The sequence below is a fragment of the Poromitra crassiceps genome (assembly GCF_964638095.1).
Source record: "Poromitra crassiceps genome assembly, chromosome: 8".
Lineage (NCBI taxonomy): Eukaryota > Metazoa > Chordata > Actinopteri > Beryciformes > Melamphaidae > Poromitra > Poromitra crassiceps.
In genome coordinates this window covers 31,104,286-31,121,785 of record NC_139629.1, presented here as the reverse complement: position 1 = coordinate 31,121,785, position 17,500 = coordinate 31,104,286, and the positions used below count along the sequence as shown (strand labels likewise).

The window sequence follows — 17,500 nt, the reverse complement described above, 5'->3', positions numbered from 1 at the left end:
TCTGTGCACAATCCACATAGAAAAAGGTCTATTTTCATTCCAGCTCAAAAATTCACTATAACCATATCGGTTATCTGTGATTTTCCCCCTCTCTAAAATCGCTAATCGGTATCGGTCACAAAAATCCTTATTGCTCGGTCTCTAGAAAGAAGCCAGTAACAGTTTGTAATTGAAGGATGGGAAATGTGAAAAGCTGATTGGCTGTCTTTGATTTCAGCAGGTTGGTGCTTACAGCGCTAGGAGCTATCACTCACCATGCTGTTTTCTCTCTCTAGAGAATGCTTGTATTTTATTGAATTCTGTTAAACACATCAAGACGTAAATGGGAGGTTTATCATCCAATTATGACAGGATGCGTTCAGCTATAGAACCAGTCAGACAAAGATCTGACTTAAGTTCTCATGTTGCTACAGTACAGTATACAGAATATGATATATAATAATAATAATAATATATACAGTACTAGAGCTGCAATGAATAGGCACATGAATGATGCATCTGTATGATCTGTACAGATGCAGTCACTCCCGTCGTGACACATTTTTTTCAGTACTATGTCCTTGACGTTGCTGTGCTGTTTTTGAGATGGTGTGAGATGTCAATAATGGCATTCAACCACTAGAGACGCACATAGTCCATAATGTGTATCTCACTGTAGCGAGCAGCTTAAACCCTTTTGGCTTTGCGGGGTCCTATAGCCTGGCTATAGAGCACCACAGGTATCAGTCCATGTAACGTTTAATGCAGTTTTTTTTTTATGTTGTTGAGAGAGCTGACGTTTCAATTGATTTTGTATAGACAGCACTCTACACACACACAAACACGGACTTGAAGCAGCAATTGGACCTTCTTTCTTCTAAGGTAAGGAAATCCACTCGATTGGAAAATGTAGTTCTGTTATTATCGTCAATGGCAAAGTGGCTTCCCCGAGTTTTACATGCATGACTATAGGACGAATCAGCGTGACGTCACTTGACACCCAGAAATGCGGAACCCCACAGCAGTTAACTCATTGAGTGCCAAGGACGACAATCGTCGTCAATTGCTTTAGTGACGTAGAGTGCCAATGACGACGATTGTCGTCAATTGCGTTTTTTGACGGTGGGACGTGGATCAAAGCCTAATATATCTCCTGTAAAATTTTGGGGCATGTTGAATGTGTAGAAGCTATTTTACCGACCCATTAGGTGGCGACAGTGCTCTCCAGATTAGAGGAAGGTCCGAAAACAGCAGGAAAAATGCCCGTGATCAAAGAGAAACCGCTCATGCTGCAGCCAGAGCCATATAGATGGCTCTGACTTGCAGCTGATGTTGGCTGCGAACAGCAGTCAATCCGCGCACACAACTGAGCCCCTCTGCCTCTGTCTGTCTGTCTGCATAGTTTCTTCACACGATTAGCCGCCAGAAAGGCAGCACCCGACGCCGAAGGGCCAAACCTTTCCCTGCAGTCCGGTTTGGCATTTCCTTGTCGCGCTGGAGCGCTCCGAAAATAGACTGGGTGCGTGTTAGGCTGTGTGTTAGTGTGGGGAGGAGTTTGCAGCTGAGGGGGGGAGAGGGGGGTGGGGCACGCAGGCACCACACAACTACACCACGTCACTACATCAGAAAATATTATCTTCAGACTCAGTGAATGTGCTTGAAATGCTGCATTTCACAAAAGGCGGAATAACTCAGCTTCTAATTTGAAAAGTGTCTTTTTGCTCAAAACAGCCTATCTTCTCCGGTTCATAACTAAAGAAGGGAAAATGGGATCAATAAACTTTTTTTTGCAGATGATAGAAGAGAGTCTCATCGTTCTTTGTGCGTGTTCGGTGTTTACATAGTAATATCACACAATATTCTGTGGGCCTCGAGAAATCACTGAAAACGCTCTGAAACTCTGGCACTGGGAGCGTCCGTTCTCCAAAAGTGGCTGGCACTCAATGAGTTAATAGTATTGTCAAGTCAAGTCAAGTTTATTTGTATAACAGGGGCGCCCAATACGTCGATCGATCGCGAAGGTAGTGTGGTAGATCGCATGGCATTGAGGGGAAGATTTTTTTTTTTTTTTTTTTTTTTTACATAGTGCCGTAGTGAGGATGGATGATAGGCTAATAGGCCCATTTGCCACTTGATTGACGTACAGGTAGCCAGTCAGATCTCGCTGTGGCAGCCAAGTTTGTAAATAAATATGTTTGGTAGATCACTTTGACTTGGTCATTTTAAAAGTAGCTCCCAAGCTGAAAAAGTGTGGGCACCCCTGGTATAGCACATTTCATACATAGAGGCAATTCAGTGCTTCACATAAAATGGTTGACAGGAAAAGAAAAGAAAAGAAAAGAAAAGAAGAGAATAAAATGGACATTTAAAAGCATCACAACAAAACTTTAAAAAAGTATAAAAAGTGCATTAACCAACAGGCGCAGCAGTTGCAGAAAGAGCTAAAAACTTATAGAGGACTCATTGGGTTTGCATAGTAGCTGTCAGCAGTTAAAAGCGATGGTAAACATAAAAGTCTTTAGTCTATTTTTAAAAGTAAGTAAGGTTGAGGCAGATCTGAGGTCTTCAGGCAATTTGTTCCAGCTAGCAGAAGCATAGTGGGTAGTCTGTCTTGGTGCTGCTAGATCTTAGTGCAGCATTCGACACCGTGGATCACTGCATTCTGATCGATAGGCTTCGTCAGTGGGTGGGTATCTCTGGGACGGCCCTTGACTGGTTTTCCTCGTATCTCGCGGACAGGAGTTTCTCAGTGTCTGTTGGTCCATATATGTCTGGCACTGCTGTCCTGTCCTGCGGGGTCCCCCAGGGATCGGTTTTGGGTCATATTTTATTCGGGGCTTATATGCTTCCCCTAGGTCTGATTATTAGACAATTTGAAGGTGTTGCTTATCACTGTTACGCTGACGATGTTCAGCTGCACATTTCTTTCGAGCCAGATAAAATGGACAATTTATCTGTCCTGTTCAACTGTCTGTCAGCCATTAAGGACTGGATGGCCAATAACTTTCTCCAGTTGAACCCTGACAAGACCGAGGTCCTTATTGTTGCCCCGGACAGTATTGTTCCTAAGGTTGCGCAAGGTATGGGGTCTCTTTCATCTTCAGTGTGAACCAATCTCAGGAACCTTGGAGTTGTTTTTGACCAAAACATGTGCTTAGACAAACATATTAAGATTGTGAGCCGGACTTCATTTTTTCATCTTAGAAATATTTCTAAACTCCATTCTATTGTCTCTCAAGCTGAGCTAGAAATGATTATACATGCCTTTGTATCTTCTCGTTTGGACTACTGCAATGCTCTTTTCACATGCCTTAGCAAAGCATCTTTGGACCGACTACAAGTGGTCCAAAATGCTGCTGCGAGGCTGTTGACCAAGTCCACTAAGAGATGCCATATTACCCCCATTTTAGCTCACTTACACTGGCTGCCCATCAAATTTAGGATCCAGTTTAAAGTTATTATTTTCACTTTTAGAGCCCTGCATGGTCAAGCACCTGCCTACATCTGTGATCTGTTACATCCCTACTCCACTAGCAGGCCACTTAGGTCTTCGGACCAGGGCCTACTAGCTGTTCCTCGCTCGAGGCTTAAAACTAAAGGTGACAGATCTTTTCAATCTGTTGCCCCCAATCTGTGGAATGCCCTTCCATTAGCTTTAAGATGTGCTGCCTCCATCGACATTTTTAAAAAGCAGCTAAAAACGCATCTTTTCAGTTTGGCTTTTACTTAGCCTCTTGTTTTTCACTGTTTATTACTTGTGTTGCATGTGATTCATTCATTTCTGTATGATTCACTGTTGTTTGATAAATTGCTGATTCATTGTTTTAACTGTATTTGATGATGTGAACTGTGAAGCACTTTGTGACCTTGCTCTGTGAAAGGTGCTATATAAATAAATTTTACTGACTTACTTACTTACTTAAATGCAGCCTTCCCATGATTTGATTTGATCCTAGGGACAGTTAATAAGCTGGACCCTGTTGACCTAAGAGTTCTAGACGGTTCGTAGCGTGGGAGCAATTCAGCTATGTATTTTGGGCCTAGGCCATTAAGTGATTTATAGACTAATAACAGTATTTTAAAATCTATTCTATGACACACTGGCAACCAGTGTAAGGACTTAAGAACTGGAGTGATATGATTGTGCCAAACAAACGTTAATATCTCAAAACCTATACCTGACATCGCTTATATTTTTACATTCTGAGTGAGAGCAGAAGTAGCTCAAGAGTTTGATGTATAATATATGCATGTCATGTTAAAGTTGTGTGAACTGTCACAGTTTTTTAAATGTAAACAGAGTTAACTGGCTAGCGGCCGTTGCCACCCAGTGATGCGGGTTCCCAGGCATGCTTATAATTCCTTCTATTTGCTTGTTGTGTATATATACCCCTTGTAAAAATGTGGTTTAAAGTTGGGGTGTTAATTCATATAGTCAAAAAATATTTTTTATTTTGTCCAACATTTAAATATTCCAGAATTGCACGAGGTAGTAAAATAAATATCATTACTACCACTATTTAGGTTGATTTGGTTGCTTTCTTGTGAAGTTATGAAATGCCGCATTGCATCTTGGGACATATATGCAAATGTATGTGTGTCCATCACTGTCTGCGCACTGCATGGGTAGGAGGGGGAGAGAGGAACATGTTGTCAGCTATGCTGAGTGTGTGTGTGTGTGTGTGTGTGTGTGTGTGTGTGTGTGTGTGTGTGTGTGTGTGTGTGTGACGCACACACACACAACGCTTCGAAAGGCATAAAAGTGTTTGTGAAGATTATCCTGCTGAACCCAAATTTGCGTTCCCATAGATTTTGTTAGCACAGACCTTATTTTATGCATTTAAGTGAAATCCCCATTCTAAAACCCCATAGACTTTTCCACTAAAGAACCAAATGGCGGCGATTTCTGGATAAAGCACGGATAAACGCCACTACTCAAAAAACCATCTCTCGACCCCACTATCACCCACAACTACCGTCCCGTCTCCCTTCTTTCTTTCTTATCCAAGACTCTAGAACGCGCCGTTTCCGACCAACTCTCAAAATATCTCACCCTGAACGATCTACTTGACCCTCTACAATCTGGTTTTAAGCAACGACACTCCACCGAGACAGCCCTCCTTTCAGTCACCCACGCCCTTCATACTGCCAAAGCCTCATCCCTTTCTTCTGTCCTTGTTCTTTTAGATTTGTCTGCAGCCTTCGATACTGTAAATCACCATATACTTCTCACCACTCTCTCCGACCTGGGCATTTCTGGATCTGCACTCTCTTGGTTTACATCCTATCTCTCCGACCGCTCACATCAGGTACAATGGCGAGGATCACTATCCAGACCTTCCATTCTCAACACGGGTGTCCCCCAGGGCTCAGTCCTGGGCCCTTTTCTTTTCCTCTTGTACATTAGATCTCTAGGCACTGTAATATCTTCTCACGGCTTCCAATATCATTGTTATGCAGATGACACACAACTTTTTCTTTCTTTCCCCCCCTCTGACACCAGCATAGAAGCACGCCTGGCATTATGCCTCAAAGACATCGTATCTTGGATGTCTGCCCACCAACTCAAACTGAACCCCGACAAAACTGAGCTCCTCTTTCTCCCCGCAAAAGACTGTCCTCTCACTGACCTCTCAATCACCATTGAAAACACTACTGTATTGCCCTCTGAAACTGTAAAAAACCTGGGAGTAATTCTTGATAGCCAGCTATCCAGCTCCGCCTTCATTGCAGCTACTGCCCGTGCCTGTAGATTCTCTATGTACAACATCCGTAGGATTCGGTCCTCTCTCACAAATGAGGCAACTCAACTCCTGGTCCAGGCACTTGTTCTCTCCCGCCTGGACTATTGTAATGTTCTGTTGGCAGGGCTACCTGCATCTGCCATCCGACCTCTTCAGCTTATCCAAAATGCTGCAGTGCGTCTGGTGTTTAACCTACCCAAGTTCTCTCATGTCACTCCCCTCTTCCATAAACTACACTGGCTTCCCATTCTTGCTCGCATCAAATTCAAGACACTGGTGCTGGCCTACAGGGCAGTCCACAGGACAGCCCCGGTATACCTACAATCTATGGTTAGGTTCCAACCACTGCATAGCTCCCTCCGCTCCTCCACCCGCCCTGATCGTCTCGCCCCTCCACTGCTGCGCGGACTCAGGGGTCGTGCATCTCGATCGCGTCTCTTTGACTACCTGGCGCCACAATGGTGGAATGAGCTCCCCCGTTTGGTCAGTTCGGCCGAGTCGCTGCCGATTTTTCGGCGTAGACTAAAGACTCACCTGTTCAGAATTTACCTCGGCCCTTTTGGAATTGACGTTTCATAAGTGCGATTTTTATTGTCTGCCTTTTTGTGCCACTTTGTGTTGCTTGCTATGTTTTCTTTTTAATTCTATAATTGATGTTGCCTATACTGTAATTAATTTGAACTTGTTGTATTTTGTTGTAAGTCGCTTTGGATAAAGGCGTCTGCTAAATGAAATAAAGTAAAGTAAAGTAAAGTAAAGCCTACAAAAATACATGATCCCTGCGGTACTCTATTGTGATTGAATAAGATAAAAGAGAAGCAGTAATGAATGTCTTATTTTTTTTAATCTTTACAGAGAACTGCCCGCCAGCGCCCCTACTCATCTCTGCATATACCCCTAGCCTACACTACACCCTGCCCCTACTCATCTCTGCATATACCCCTAGCCTACACTACACCCTGCCCCTACTCATCTCTGCATATACCCCTAGCCTACACTACACCCTGCCCCTACTCATCTCTGCATATACCCCTAGCCTACACTACACCCTGCCCCTACTCATCTCTGCATATACCCCTAGCCTACACTACACCCTGCCTACTCATCTCTGCATATACCCCTAGCCTACACTACACCCTGCCTACTCATCTCTGCATATACCCCTAGCCTACACTACACCCTGCCCCTACTCATCTCTGCATATACCCCTAGCCTACACTACACCCTGCCTACTCATCTCTGCATATACCCCTAGCCTACACTACACCCTGCCTACTCATCTCTGCATATACCCCTAGCCTACACTACACCCTGCCCCTACTCATCTCTGCATATACCCCTAGCCTACACTACACCCTGCCTACTCATCTCTGCATATACCCCTAGCCTACACTACACCCTGCCCCTACTCATCTCTGCATATACCCCTAGCCTACACTACACCCTGCCTACTCATCTCTGCATATACCCCTAGCCTACACTACACCCTGCCTACTCATCTCTGCATATACCCCTAGCCTACACTACACCCTGCCTACTCATCTCTGCATATACCCCTAGCCTACACTACACCCTGCCTACTCATCTCTGCATATACCCCTAGCCTACACTACACCCTGCCCCTACTCATCTCTGCATATACCCCTAGCCTACACTACACCCTGCCTACTCATCTCTGCATATACCCCTAGCCTACACTACACCCTGCCTACTCATCTCTGCATATACCCCTAGCCTACACTACACCCTGCCTACTCATCTCTGCATATACCCCTAGCCTACACTACACCCTGCCTACTCATCTCTGCATATACCCCTAGCCTACACTACACCCTGCCTACTCATCTCTGCATATACCCCTAGCCTACACTACACCCTGCCTACTCATCTCTGCATATACCCTATAGCCTACACTACACCCTGCCTACTCATCTCTGCATATACCCCTAGCCTACACTACACCCTGCCTACTCATCTCTGCATATACCCTATAGCCTACACTACACCCTGCCTACTCATCTCTGCATATACCCCTAGCCTACACTACACCCTGCCTACTCATCTCTGCATATACCCTATAGCCTACACTACACCCTGCCTACTCATCTCTGCATATACCCCTAGCCTACACTACACCCTGCCCGTACTCATCTCTGCATATACCCCTAGCCTACACTACACCCTGCCTACTCATCTCTGCATATACCCCTAGCCTACACTACACCCTGCCTACTCATCTCTGCATATACCCCTAGCCTACACTACACCCTGCCTACTCATCTCTGCATATACCCCTAGCCTACACTACACCCTGCCTACTCATCTCTGCATATACCCCTAGCCTACACTACACCCTGCCTACTCATCTCTGCATATACCCCTAGCCTACACTACACCCTGCCCCTACTCATCTCTGCATATACCCCTAGCCTACACTACACCCTGCCCCTACTCATCTCTGCATATACCCCTAGCCTACACTACACCCTGCCCCTACTCATCTCTGCATATACCCCTAGCCTACACTACACCCTGCCCCTACTCATCTCTGCATATACCCTATAGCCTACACTACACCCTGCCTACTCATCTCTGCATATACCCCTAGCCTACACTACACCCTGCCTACTCATCTCTGCATATACCCCTAGCCTACACTACACCCTGCCTACTCATCTCTGCATATACCCCTAGCCTACACTACACCCTGCCCCTACTCATCTCTGCATATACCCCTAGCCTACACTACACCCTGCCTACTCATCTCTGCATATACCCCTAGCCTACACTACACCCTGCCTACTCATCTCTGCATATACCCCTAGCCTACACTACACCCTGCCTACTCATCTCTGCATATACCCCTAGCCTACACTACACCCTGCCTACTCATCTCTGCATATACCCCTAGCCTACACTACACCCTGCCTACTCATCTCTGCATATACCCCTAGCCTACACTACACCCTGCCTACTCATCTCTGCATATACCCTATAGCCTACACTACACCCTGCCTACTCATCTCTGCATATACCCCTAGCCTACACTACACCCTGCCTACTCATCTCTGCATATACCCTATAGCCTACACTACACCCTGCCTACTCATCTCTGCATATACCCCTAGCCTACACTACACCCTGCCTACTCATCTCTGCATATACCCTATAGCCTACACTACACCCTGCCTACTCATCTCTGCATATACCCCTAGCCTACACTACACCCTGCCCGTACTCATCTCTGCATATACCCCTAGCCTACACTACACCCTGCCTACTCATCTCTGCATATACCCCTAGCCTACACTACACCCTGCCTACTCATCTCTGCATATACCCCTAGCCTACACTACACCCTGCCTACTCATCTCTGCATATACCCCTAGCCTACACTACACCCTGCCTACTCATCTCTGCATATACCCCTAGCCTACACTACACCCTGCCTACTCATCTCTGCATATACCCCTAGCCTACACTACACCCTGCCCCTACTCATCTCTGCATATACCCCTAGCCTACACTACACCCTGCCCCTACTCATCTCTGCATATACCCCTAGCCTACACTACACCCTGCCCCTACTCATCTCTGCATATACCCTATAGCCTACACTACACCCTGCCCCTACTCATCTCTGCATATACCCTATAGCCTACACTACACCCTGCCCCTACTCATCTCTGCATATACCCCTAGCCTACACTACACCCTGCCTACTCATCTCTGCATATACCCTATAGCCTACACTACACCCTGCCTACTCATCTCTGCATATACCCCTAGCCTACACTACACCCTGCCCCTACTCATCTCTGCATATACCCCTAGCCTACACTACACCCTGCCCCTACTCATCTCTGCATATACCCTATAGCCTACACTACACCCTGCCCCTACTCATCTCTGCATATACCCTATAGCCTACACTACACCCTGCCCCTACTCATCTCTGCATATACCCCTAGCCTACACTACACCCTGCCTACTCATCTCTGCATATACCCTATAGCCTACACTACACCCTGCCTACTCATCTCTGCATATACCCCTAGCCTACACTACACCCTGCCTACTCATCTCTGCATATACCCTATAGCCTACACTACACCCTGCCTACTCATCTCTGCATATACCCTATAGCCTACACTACACCCTGCCTACTCATCTCTGCATATACCCTATAGCCTACACTACACCCTGCCCCTACTCATCTCTGCATATACCCCTAGCCTACACTACACCCTGCCTACTCATCTCTGCATATACCCTATAGCCTACACTACACCCTGCCTACTCATCTCTGCATATACCCCTAGCCTACACTACACCCTGCCTACTCATCTCTGCATATACCCTATAGCCTACACTACACCCTGCCTACTCATCTCTGCATATACCCTATAGCCTACACTACACCCTGCCTACTCATCTCTGCATATACCCTATAGCCTACACTACACCCTGCCTACTCATCTCTGCATATACCCTATAGCCTACACTACACCCTGCCTACTCATCTCTGCATATACCCTATAGCCTACACTACACCCTGCCGACCCCTCCACCCTCCTTCCCAGAAGCAGTTTAAGTGACCGGAGAGACGGCTGAGGGATTGCCAGCACAATTCCTGTCTCCAGTGTCTGCGTGGATTCTCGCTCCAGAACAGAATAAAAACAGCCATGAGAAGCCAAAGGAAATGTCACAAGGCTGATGAGAATCCAAGTTGGATTATTGGATCATAGCCTTTGTTTTGTGCGTTTTATTGCTGTGTAAATGTTATTTCTGAATGTAAATTCAAACCCGAAGGGAATAAATCAATTCATTAACTATCGCCACTTGCTCCCTTTGCACAGACCTCAGTCAGTGCATAGATAATTATTTTTGAAATAGCCTATTAAAAAATATTTTAAAATGAAGATTTCGTTTGCTAAAAATATGTTAAAGGAGAATTTCGTTTTTTTTTAACCTGGACCCATCTCCTGGCATTAATTATGATTTGGCCACTCACCCAGCGATCTCCGCGGCGTTTCTGGCCGTCCTAGCGTTGTTTTGAGATCAATAGCGTCCAAGTCAGTCGTAAAATGGAGCTGATTTGGGGCCAAGTGTGAGCCTGTCTTTCCTGCATCTAAATAGCTATTTTTATTCCCGTTTTCGCCGCATATCGCCATAATCAGATCCGTCCACATCCACCATAGTGATATTTCCCCCCAGGCTATTTCCTGGTCTCTCCCAGGGACCAAATTACCTCAAACGTGATCCCCGTCACCAAGTCTCGTGAAGTCCCGCGATACTTTCCTGCCGACTGGTCAACTACAGGTCGGACGCTTTGCGGTGGTGGTTTTAGCGTAACCTATGTGGGGTTTGGCATAACCTTCGTTATTTCGAATCCCACATAGGTTACGCTAAAACCACCACCGGAAAGCGTCCTAGCTGTTTGTAGGGATGGGCATTTCTAGCAAAAACACTATTCGAAATTCGCTGGCCAAAGTCGACTTTTAATCGAAATTCGGGAAAAAAAAAATGTTAAAAAAAAAAAAAAAATCAAAATTCAATTATATATTATTTTTATTTTTTTTGTGAGTGAAATGTTGCATTGTCTCCCCTGATTCTAAGTATAGTCAAATCGCTTGGTTTGAGCAAGTAAAACAATTTTTATAAGCATTTTAAGCAAGGTTTATGGAAAAATGAATGGCGGATGAAATTCCATGAAGAGGGAGAGGTTGCTTATAAAAATTGTTTTACTTGCTCAAACCAAGCGATTCGACTATACTTAGAATCAGGGGAGACAATGCAACATTTCACTCACACAAAAAAAAAAAAAAAAAAAATTTTCTTCCAATAAACGAATTTCGACTTTCAATAATAAAAGTCGACCTTGATAATAACAACGATTATTCGAAAATTCGAAATTCGATGCCCATCCCTAATGCTTACATTACTAATTTCTTTAATTTGGTCACGTCTTCTCACCATCTCGTCCGGCGTGCTTGTAACAAGGGCTGTGTTGTAAAGTTTGCAGTCACACTTAAGCTTCTGGCATACTCTTCGCGCACGCGCTGGAGGCGGGGCTCCGGGGAGGGCGCACGCACTCTGCGCAGGCCAAAACAGAACATACTCAGTGCTCAGCTCGCTCCTCCAGGCAGTCTGAATGAAATTGAATGTAACGTTCCCAATTCTATGTATTAAATTCTAAAAAACGACCCTCAACATTTGGGAAGGCTAAGCCACACAACTAGTTCATTATAATCGAACGTCATGCTTCAAAGGTGACTTTACGACGGTGAGGACTCAATCACAGCAGATATCCGCTGATAGCCTACCACGGAGATCTCCGTGGGGGGGGGCTTTGTTGGGACCTGTGCGTGTGCAGGTGTTCCCCCACTTCTCTAGATAGCACTACACCTCTGGTGATAATCTGAAATCAACTCAGTCAAATGACTCTCTGTTGTTGCACCTCTAACAGGAATTGCATTTAAAAGACGAGCAATGTCTTCATTACGCAAATTCATGGTTTAGTTTATCAGTCAGACGGTCAGCCTGCCAACACTTTACTGGCAGATGACAAACACTCGCTTTTTTCTTTTTCTAAAACGGGCCAGCGTGAAATCCATACATCCACAGGCCTACAGTACATGCATGATGACAGTAGTAATCAAACTGTTGCTATGCAGAGAACATTCATAATTTGACGGGACGCAGGTGTAAGAGAGGATTATGTACAGTCAATGAGACGGAGGGAAAGAGAGCGAGAGAGACACACACACACAGTCGGGGAGACGGGTTGCCATGCCGTTTGCGATAAACCCCCCTGGCGGCAGATTTTGAAGAAGTTAAAATGTTATACAAACAGCTCAAACTAATCTAAAATAACAAACCAATAAGTAAACTCCACGATACAATGCTGACTAACATTACAAACAGTGTTTAAATCCTGCGGTAGCCTATTTATAAGCCTACTATTTACAAGTACTCACAACCGAGTTTATCTGGCAACAAGAATGAATGCTCAGCCCACAGCAGCAGAGCGGGGAACTTTCACTTTCTCGTCCTTCCAAACTTTAGCTTCAAAACGATATTTAGCGTTCGAATTTCTTAATAATCTTTACGCAGAATGAAAGCCAAGGACACGGCAGCGGCTCGAGGTCGGAGCAGAACAGCCTCTGTGTGAGGGTGGCAAAGTGCTCCAGGGCACCAGGGGGATACCCTGCACTCAGCTAGGAGACACACGCACACGCGCGCACGCACGCACGCACACACACGCGCACGCGCACAAACACACACAAGCACACACACACACACACACACCCCACACCCCACACCCCACACAAAAATAATGCCAGATACATGCACACACTCAAGCACAGTTTTCCCCTGCTTTGTAGTTTTTTGTTATTTCCTGTTCCTTTTTGCCTTGGATTTTAAATACACTATTGTTTTGCATTATGATGTAATGTTTGCTTGTGTGGACCCCAGAAAGATAGTTGCTAACTACTCTAAATAAAACAAACACACACACGGTGAACATTAAAAATCAAAACAAATATGCTCGAATGTGCGCACACAAATATGACAAACTAAATGATCAACTCAACATAGCTGCAGCAGAGTTTGTAGAAATCACACACACACACACACACACACACACACACATCCCTACCCTACACACACACACACACACACACTCCCGTCACCTTGACAGGATGCGTTGACCTCCTCGAACCCCGGCTGGCACACACACTTCCCGATGGGCACCAGCCACTCGCCCTCGGTGCTGCAGTGCATTCTGGGAGGCTCGAACAGCGCCAGGGAGCCGTTGACGCAGCGGCCGGCCACCTCCACCAGCTGTGAGGCCTCCGAGCCGGGGATGGTGTCGGGGAACTCCGCCAGGCTCCTCACCAGTAGGGGGCAGCGCTTGTAGAACACACGCACCGACACCAGGGCGATGCACGCGCCCAGGTCCTGGAAGGCCAGGTAGAAGCCTTTGCGTGTCAGGGGGCCCAGGTCACGCACCTCGGTGTTGAGCTTCATCACGCGGTCGCCCAGGTCCAGCTCCGTGAAGCTCTCGTCGGCCGCGATGGTGTCGATCTTGGTGTACCTGCCAGCCCAGGCTCACATCAGACGTTGTTCCACACCGCAAAATGTTGCACTTTCACAATATAATAATGCCTGGAGAACTGGTAGATGCCAATGTTTTTGTAGCCTAGTGTAGAGTTAGAGTACTGCAGGAATGAGTCTGGAAGACCTGGATGTTAGCACTTCCAGCTCTTACGTGGAAAAGCGAATGGGATTTCTGTATGGGGATTTCGGTTAAATGCGTGAAATAAAGTCTGTGGTTAACAAAAGTTTATTAAACAGCGACCACTTTTATGACTTCTGAAGCATTTTCTGAAAATCGACTTAAAAAACCAACGCATTCACGCTTCAAAAGTCATAAAAGTGATCCTCATGTGTGAAGATGATCTTGCTGAACACAAACTTTGCTGTTTCATAAACTTTCATTTTTTCAAACATCATTTGATTGACATCGCACAACCCTAGTTGCCATCTAACAACTTTAGAGCCGTCACTGATAAAACTATAACAATTTTGCACAGTGGACAAAGGTTGCTATTACACAACTTGATGTGAGACTGGATTGTACCTGCTCTCCTTGATCGTCCGGTCCTCCTCCTCTCGCGTCGCCTCGTCTCTGTGCATCTCCCCGTCCCCCGCGTCTCCCTCGTCCTCCCCGCCGTCCGTCTCATAGTAGTACATGTTGAAGGTCTCCTTGCAGGTGCCCACGCCGCCCGGCAGGCTGTTGCAGTCGCGCAGCGTGAACTTGAGCTCGATGAAGACGCGCTGTGCGCCCTCTGTCAGGATCCAGTTGGTGTGGAGCCAGTTGTTCTGGTTCTGCTCCATCACGCGGCACACCTGGTAGGTGTGGATGGGGGCGTAGTCCTCATCCACTTCCCCGATCTCCTCCCACTGGAGACGGACATGAGGGAGAGAGAGAGGGCGAGAGAGAGAGAGAGCGAGAGAGAGAGAGGGCGAGAGAGAGAGAGCGAGAGAGAGGGCGAGAGAAAGATGGAGAGACACGGAGAGAGAAAGAGAACAAAAGTGGATCAGTGAGGAGCATAGACTGTATGAAAGTATGGACGTAGCCATCGTGACGTCACGCGCGATCACTGAAACAGGTGAGCGGTCAATCACGCCGCAAAACCTTTATCGTCTCTTTGACTCTAACTGGGACCAGCATTTGCATCATGAACATCCTGCTGTATTGAAGAAGACTTGAAACTAGCGATTGAGACCATAAACTCATTAAGAAAGTGTTTACTGAGGTCATAAAGCAAGTGAGAAGTAGGGTCATTTCCCCATTGACTTCTATACAATCTGACTTCCCTTTGGAGCCATAGACTGTATAAATGGATAAAGACTCTACAGCTGTCATGAACGGGGAAATTAGCTACAGAGACCAAAACTGTTTTTGTACCAGGCTGTAAACATGTTTATTTCTACTGTAAAGTTGGGCATTTTAACATGGGGGGGTCTATAGGGATGTACTCGCTTTTGCAGCCAGCCCCAAGTGGCCATTTGAGGAACTGCAGTTTTTGGCACTCCCGTGTTGGTTTCATTTTTCATCGCAGAGTTTGCCGCTTGGTGACGAGGCTTTTTGTAACAGGAAAGTTAGAACCATGGAATCCTATAGAATCAGCTCCAGCATTAGAAAGGCTTAACGGGGTGGCAAGGACAATATACATGTAGTGTGTGTGTGTGTGTGTGTGTGTGTGTGTGTGTGTGTGTGTGTGTGTATGCGTGCGTGTGTGTGCGTGCGTAGCTAGCAGGGGTGGAAAGAGTACAGAAAAAATCTACTTAAGTAGAAGTACTGTTACTTTGATGAAATTTTACTTAAGTAGAAGTAAAATTACTGGTGTAAAAATCTACTCGAGTAAAAGTAAAAAGTAGCTCACTTAAAATGTACTCAGAGTAAAAGTTACTTAGTTACTTTTTTTCTGGGGTGGGGGGGGGGGGGTGTCATCTCTCCCATGCAATAAAAAAGTACAAAAACGTGTATAAAGATCAAACTAGGTTCCTTTTTATTATTATTAAAGAACACCATTGCAAAATAAAGTGCATGACGGCCGGAACACACATCTTGCGTGTGCTGTGCGTCTGCGTGGCCTCTGCGTGGCATTTTCATTTCGGTTCCCATGTTAACAGGTTACAGCAGCCACACCACGCGCGTCATCTAGAAAATAGAAGCAAAGCCTATTTTTTCCTTTTACCGTGCGCGTGTCTCTAGCGTGTCTCTACACAAATAGACACAAAAAGACATTAAAATGATATTTTACAGGGGCAGCCACAGCCAATCAAGGCTCGTTTTGATTTGAGACGAGAGGATGAGCTGAGCTCACAGCTGCAGTTCTCCTGCCCTCTGAAAACCACATAGGCTACAAGTGGCTTCGTTCCTCCCCTCCCCAACACACACACACAGACACACACACACACACAAATATACTGCCTCGATTCTGAAGTGAGCCCAAGCGATCTTCAGTTAAAATCATCATTGTATTGTTTATAGCAAATTTAATAAAAGGTCAACTCTATAGGAAGATAGTTGGCAGACAGGCAGCAGCTGCACGCACCAGCCACGCTGCCTGTGTGGATGCCGCGGGCGTGCCAGCCGCAGCAAGCACGCCACGCACACGCACACGCCACGCAGTCGCAAGATGTGTGTCCCGGCCGTGAGAACAAGACATGATGAGGCTAACCTGGATAACTAAAGGTTAAATAAATTAAATAAAATAAATTAAATGTCGAGGATGTCAATTCAATGCGGTAAGTGCTTGTGTCAGAGCATCCAATAAAACATTTTCCAGTAAGAGAACAATTCCAATCTTCAGGAATCTCTGAAAGCAAGAAATATGCGTACAGTGGTTGTGGTGTTGTGGTTCTTACCACCTTTCCCCTTATCCTGTAGCCTACTGGCAGTGAATGGCATCAAGGGCAGCTCTACTCTCGTAACGGGACAAGCCCCGTCTTTTATTGTCACACGAACACCACAACACATGCATGCGGCCACAACACACTCATGCTGACGGTGGCCGGTGAAAAGTGTCCTCTGCATTTAACCCATCCAGGCATGTCCTTTCCTCCGGGGGGCAGGCCAGGAGCAGTGGTCGCTTTCTCGTACAGCGCCCGGGGACCAACTTCGGGTGTTGTCGTCACTGGTCGGATGATGATGACGATCTGATCTTCTGCATGTTTTTAGTGGGGGGGTTATATACGGAGGAACCCCCTGGGGGAGCACGGGGAGAACATGCAAACTCCACACAGAGAGAAAGGCCCTTACGACGAGATACCCCACCTGGGCAGTAGGCACTGAAGATATGGGGGGGAACACAACCACAGCGCCCACAGTGTCCCAGGCGAGAATCGAACTCAGGACCTTCTGACTGTGAGGCGACAGCTCTACCACTGAGCCACCGTGCCCCGTGCCACCGTGCCCCACCGTGCACCGAGCTGCTAGCACATCAAAGATGTGGGACCCTCTCAACCTCTGGCACGCAAGCGCAGCAGATCTTCTCTCGAAGGTTTCCTCATCTATCCAATGACAGGTGACCCCGATGTAACTTTGCTGGTGCGCTGTCCAACAATCAGTGGTCGTGGCGACATGGCTGACTCCACTGAGGTGTGACATCAGAGTCTTCTTCATCTGAGTGGAAGCTGCCTGTATTCTTTTCCGGACAGTGGGTCTGGACATAACCGTGCATTGAGGATTCAGGGTTGCT

At 46.4% G+C, this 17,500-nt stretch overlaps 1 protein-coding gene across 1 annotated transcript in view; it reads right to left on the bottom strand.

Moving 5' to 3' along the window:
• epha5 (EPH receptor A5) overlaps positions 1-17,500 on the bottom strand; it is a gene marked incomplete at both ends in the record, with an annotated part of 204,562 nt that overhangs the window by 149,079 nt on the left and 37,983 nt on the right. Inside the window, 2 exons of the mRNA XM_083641694.1 lie at positions 13,421-13,824; positions 14,371-14,693. Coding sequence (XP_083497820.1) covers positions 13,421-13,824; positions 14,371-14,693 — 727 coding nt within the window. The remainder of the gene's footprint in view (positions 1-13,420; positions 13,825-14,370; positions 14,694-17,500) is intronic.